Genomic DNA, 5,879 nt, shown 5'->3' with positions numbered 1-5,879 from the left:
TTATAATATGAATGACAGAGACACAGACAATTGAGATGTCCCATGAACTACAAAGCCATTCAAATTTCATCAACTTCCTAAAATAGAACTTTTTTATATAACAATGTCTCTTCAAAACTACCTCTACCTCACTAGTTTTAGATGTATATAATTAAACACATTTATCTTTTTTCTTAAATATGATATATCAATATAGCAAGAAAAATAAATCTAATCAATTTTCCTTTGACTTTTACAACATGATAGGAAAAGAAGAATGAATCATGGACAAAGAAAACTGTTCTTCATTACCTGATTTTCTCCTCTTGGGAATTACCAATAACCCTGACATGAAAGTGCTAATATTTACTGTGTTCCTAGCTATTTATCTTATTATTCTCATAACTAATATTGGAATGATAATTTTGATCAAGATGGATCCACAGCTCCAAACACCAATGTACTTCTTTCTCAGCCACCTCTCTTTCTCTGATCTCTGCTACTCCTCTGCAGTTGGGCCCAAGATGTTGATGGACCTTTTCAGCAAGTACACAACCATCCCATTTGTTGGTTGTGCTTTGCAATTCTTTTTTGTCTGTATCTTTATAGATGTTGAGTATGTGCTGCTGGCAGTGATGGCCTTTGATCGGTACAAAGCCATAAGCCACCCCTTGCTATATGCAGTAGACATGTCCAATAGAGTATGCTACCAATTTCTGGCTGGTGTTTACCTTGTAGGAATGGCAGATGCTTTGATACACACAACATTAACATTCCGCTTATGTTTCTGTGGCTCACATGAGATTAATCATTTCTTCTGTGATATCCCTCCTATACTGTTACTATCTTGTTCAGATACTCAAGTCAATGAGTTAATGATATTCACTATTTTTGGATTTATTGAGTTGAGCACAATTTCAGGAGTCCTTGTCTCTTATTGCTATATTATCTTATCAGTCTTGAAGATCCATTCTGCCAAGGGAAGGTTCAAAGCTTTTTCCACCTGTACCTCACACCTGACTGCTGTTGCAATTTTTCAGGGAACTCTGCTTTTTACATATTTCCAGCCAAGTGCTTCTTATTCTCTAGATCAAGACAAAATGACCTCCCTGTTTTATACTCTGGTGATTCCTATGCTGAACCCACTGATTTACAGCCTGAGAAACAAGGATGTGAAAGAGGCCTTGCAAAAACTGGGAAATAAAAGGTGGTGTAAATAGTTACATTATGTGTATATGTTCAAGTAATGATGGTAATTTGTATAAAATTATATTGAATTAATCATAGGAAAGATGTGTTAATTAATTTAAGTGATTAGTATAAATATTTCTCATAATTTTAATCATAACAAAATGTTATAGTCATTCCAATATTTCATACCTCACTATTTGCCCTGGAGTTAGATGTGATATTTTCATGCAGAAATTTTCATGACCATTTCAGTTGTGAAATAATTGCATTTATTTTTTCATTCGATTTTAATTGCATTAAGCTTTCTTCAATTTCATTTCTTGCGTTTTTGAACATATTTTCTTTGTATTGAATCTAAAAGGTACCTCTATATTGATAAAGATGAATTGTAAGTTCAATTGAAATATGTGGATATCAATTATACACTCGGAACAAGCATAATTTTTACAAAGGAATAAAATTTTATTTTATTCTGAAGTAGAAAGGATTTTAATCATAATCTAGAACAAAGTCTCTATACCCAAAAAGTGAAGAAAGAATTTCTATAATATGGCCTTCAGAATGGTATTTCTGTGATAATTGTGAAAGTTCAAATATATGTGTCTAAGAATCCACATGTGTTTCTTTTGCTTATTATTGGGTTTGTTTGTCATTATAATTGTTTGGTTCTTTTCTCTTTTTCTGATTTGTTTGTTTGTTATTTATCTTATTTTATTTTTGATTTTTAGATGCCTGTTTGTTTTTAATGAAAGACAGAAAGGCTGTGGATCCAAATAGAAAGAGTTGGGGAAATACTGGGGAGAGTGTGTTTTGTAAGTGAAATAAGAATATTTTGTATGAAAACAATCTACAGCCCATGAAAGAAAAACAATGTTTAAAAAAGTAAAGATAGGAAATCAGGACTCTTGAATCTAAAGAAATGTTTGTTGGTGTGAAAGAACATGATCTTGTCACAGCACATTCAGTTATATGGCTGTTAAGATACACTACTCCAATCCAGTTGGAAAATGAATAAATCTGCCTCGAAAAAATTCTGAAGAACAGTGAAAATAGTTAGGCACATGTATGTACAGGGCCACCAGTCATCTACACTAGGTTTAATCCATCATTGTTTCTCTCCTTCTTTACCATTATTGGTCTTTCCTAATGACAAAAATCTTTTCTTTCTCCCAATTTTATTCTACAATACTTCTATGAAAAAATAATGCCCTTGAAGCATTATGCAAATAATACTTAAAAAACTTCTCCTCAAATGAGAGAAGTAATTTTTGCTAAAGGAGTGAACATTGTAGCTCTACAATATCAGTATTTTGTATTGTGTTTTGTAGATAAAAGAGGAAAAAAGCAATAAAGCAAAATTAGAGAAAATATGATATTTTAAGTAAATATTAGACACTTATAATGAGACTTTAAGTGTATTACACAAATACATACACATACAGAGGTACCCACCTATGTGTTGTCCCCATATATTTCAATAGATATAGTACAAGATGTGAATATAGTAAAATGACTTGATATAATTGTTCTCTTCCAGAAAATGGAAACATATAGACACATGTATTTTGTGGAACAATCATTTTATTGTCTACTTTTTCTACTACATTTCCTGTTATTTAAACAATTGGATGAGTTATCTGAAAGCATAAGAATAGCATTTGACTGAACATGGTGAATAACGAGAAATCTTTAATATTATTTTTCATTATATATATGAAAGAAATGATGTTATCCACATTGGGAAGTGTACCTTTGTAAGACTATTTCAGAATTTAGTGAAATCAAATTTTTTTAAATTAGGTTGTGGTTAAATGTGATATATATATATATATATATATATATATGTATGTATGTATCTACAATGAATTTTAATTTAGAGTAAATTATTTAGGGTTTTCAATTAGTATCAATTTTTTAATAATTTATACTCTTTTAAATTGGTGTCTTATTAGGAATGCTGTGGTTTGTTTTCTCTTCTATATATTGAGTTTCCAAACTCAAAGCAACAGTGTAAAGTTGTAAATAATTTTGGAACAGATAAATTTATCACCCAAAGTATTATGGAATGAAATTGGTGTCCTTATGAGAAAAACCTGCATTTTTTTCCTAGCCCATTACTATGAAAATCTACTAAAATGAGTCTCTTAATGAAATAGAAATGAAGTTTTCAACAAACATTAAATTATCTGGTGCCATCATGTGACACAACAACCACAGACCTCAATGGTGCTTCACCATTAAGCACTTTTTAAGTTCTAGTATTTTATTGATGACTTTCATTTGAAAACTGGAATCATATTTCTGCATGATTATAAAACGAACCTCTTTTTTATTTCCATACCTAGATGTTGATTTTACTCTCAGAATTCATCAGAGGCATACACACATGTGTGCATGACACACATACACAGAGAAAGAGAGAGAGAGAGAGAGAGAGAGAGAGAGAGAGAGAGAGAGAGAGAGAGAGAGAGATTCAATAGATAATGCAAATGTACAACTCATAAAAGTGATAAGGATGAGTGTATGTGGAGTGCTCAGCCATACTTATGACTTCCATAATACACCTGTTCTTTGTAATCTCAGTCTTGGAAGAAGAGCAGAACAGATTTGACACAAAGGTTTAGGAAACACTGGGCCACAAACGTTTCTGGCCATGAGAAAACCACTGATTTTATTAAATAAGAACAGTTGTAGTTGCCTTTACCAAGCAAGGCATTCAACAGTCTAGAAGAGAGCAAAGAGATGCTTGTGCACTCCCAGCACTGTCTGAGGAGACTTTGCATGTTTACACCTGATGAAGGAAAGGACTCAGTTTTCATTAACTCCGTGGCTCTGGTCACTCAACCATGATCCAGAGGATGGCCATATACCTATGAATATGCAGGCAACACAAATGAGGTTTTGTGTACTCATGACGCTTGAAAAGGAGGAGGACATAAATTCTGAAAGAAATGAGAGTTAATAATTAAGAAACAAATGGGTATGAATCCAATAAAAATGCATTGTATAATCATAAATTCTAAAAATTACAAATAAAGTGTCAAAAAAGGAAATATCATCAAGTAACAGCATTTTAAAGGGGGACTATTTTTGTGAATATTTAACAGGGATGATAAATTGAAGGAAGAAATAATGGTTAGTGAATTTCCAACATAGCATTTAATAAGTACTAAAGATGGGGAAAGAAAAGAAAGCTAATAGAGTAAGTGATAGTATAAATACTTGATGACTGCAGCACACAGAGTCTTTACAAGGTGTGTCAAAATGTCCTTTAGGATGTAGACTGATTTATTTATTCAGCTATCACAGAGTATTTGTATTTAGAGGTGGCAATGCTAGTGACAAAACTGACAAAGTTCACACAAAGTTTGTGAACTTTGCAATTACTTTGTGGCAAGATTTCTAGCATTATTGTGTAAAAACTATAAGATGCTACAGCCAGAACTTAAAGAGATCTGCTGGGGAGAATGTGGAGCCTCAGAATTATGACAAACATGTAAACAAAATATACTTACATGGCTGGGGCCAAGAGTTGGGATAAAAATCCTAAAATTTTGGCAAAGAATCTCCTGTTAGGAGAACTTGACTCCACATCCACAAAATGAGGATTCAAGGGTTGAACCTCAGTTACTGCCAAAAGTTGTTGATTACGGATGGCATGAGACATGTTGGGTTCCTTTAAGAAATGACCTGAGAAATCCTTTCTACCTCCCTCTTCACCCAGGAGTTATTGCAGATCCATAGCCCTCTCTGTCCCTTCCCTGCAAGCGGAGAGCTTGCCTTTGGGGAGGGCTCGAACCCAGGGTCTCAAGTGAGATCTCCATTTTCTCTCCAGTGATCTTTTAAGGCTGGACCAGCCAGGAGACACAGGCCTCAGAAGTGGCAAGGCAGCACCACAGGATCCTTTCTACCACCCTCTTCACCTAGGAGGAACTACAGATCCACATACCTCTCTGCCCATTCCCTCGAAGTAGAAAGCCTGTCTCCAGGGTTTGTTCTAACCCCAGGACTCAGGAGGGATGACTGATCCATAGCCCACTGCACACAGGTCTTACCAAAGAGAGCTGATCTCCCAGAAGTTCTGACACAGGCTTCAGACCCACAGGAGGAACAAGCTCTAGCCAGAGAGAGCAAGAACATCTACCACCAGAGATCAATAGATGGCAAAGGGCAAATGCTAGAATCCTACCAACAGAAACCAAGATTACTTGGATTCATCAGAACCTAGTACTCCCACCACAGGAAGTCCTGGATATCCCAAAACACCAGAAAAGCAATATTTGGATCTAAAATCATATCTCATAATGGTGATAGAGGAATTTAAGAACAGCATGAAAAACTCCCTTAAAGAAATACAAGAGAACACAGGTAATCAAGTTCACGCCCTTAAAGAGGAAACACAAAATTCCTTAAAGAATTACAGGAAAGCACAACCAAACAGGGGAAGGAACTGAACAAAACCACCCAGGACCTAAAAGTGGAAGTAGAAACAGTTATGAAATCACAAAGAGAGACAACTCTGGAGATAGAAATCCTAGGAAAGAAGTGAGGAACCATTGATGCAAGCATAACCAAAAGAATATATGAGATAGAAAAGAGAATCTCAGGTGCAGAAGGTACCATAGAAAACATTGACACAACAGTCAAAGAAAATATAGAATGCAAAAATTTCCTAACCAAGGAATTCAGACACAATGGGAAGACCAAAC

The 5,879-nt window shown here is 34.5% G+C and overlaps 1 protein-coding gene across 1 annotated transcript; it reads left to right on the top strand.

The window, feature by feature from the left end:
• The first annotated feature begins 205 nt into the window (after window positions 1-205).
• LOC116092145 (olfactory receptor 5W2-like) lies at window positions 206-1,199 on the top strand. Its single transcript, XM_031373496.1, has one exon. It carries the CDS (start codon window positions 264-266, stop codon window positions 1,197-1,199), a length of 936 nt encoding a protein of 311 aa, XP_031229356.1. The 5' UTR covers window positions 206-263.
• Window positions 1,200-5,879: the final 4,680 nt, after the last annotated feature.

This window comes from Mastomys coucha, unplaced genomic scaffold, assembly GCF_008632895.1.
Source record: "Mastomys coucha isolate ucsf_1 unplaced genomic scaffold, UCSF_Mcou_1 pScaffold15, whole genome shotgun sequence".
NCBI classification, from domain to species: Eukaryota; Metazoa; Chordata; class Mammalia; order Rodentia; family Muridae; genus Mastomys; species Mastomys coucha.
The sequence above is the reverse complement of the archived record's forward strand: the minus strand, read 5'-3'. Positions and strand labels throughout refer to the sequence as shown.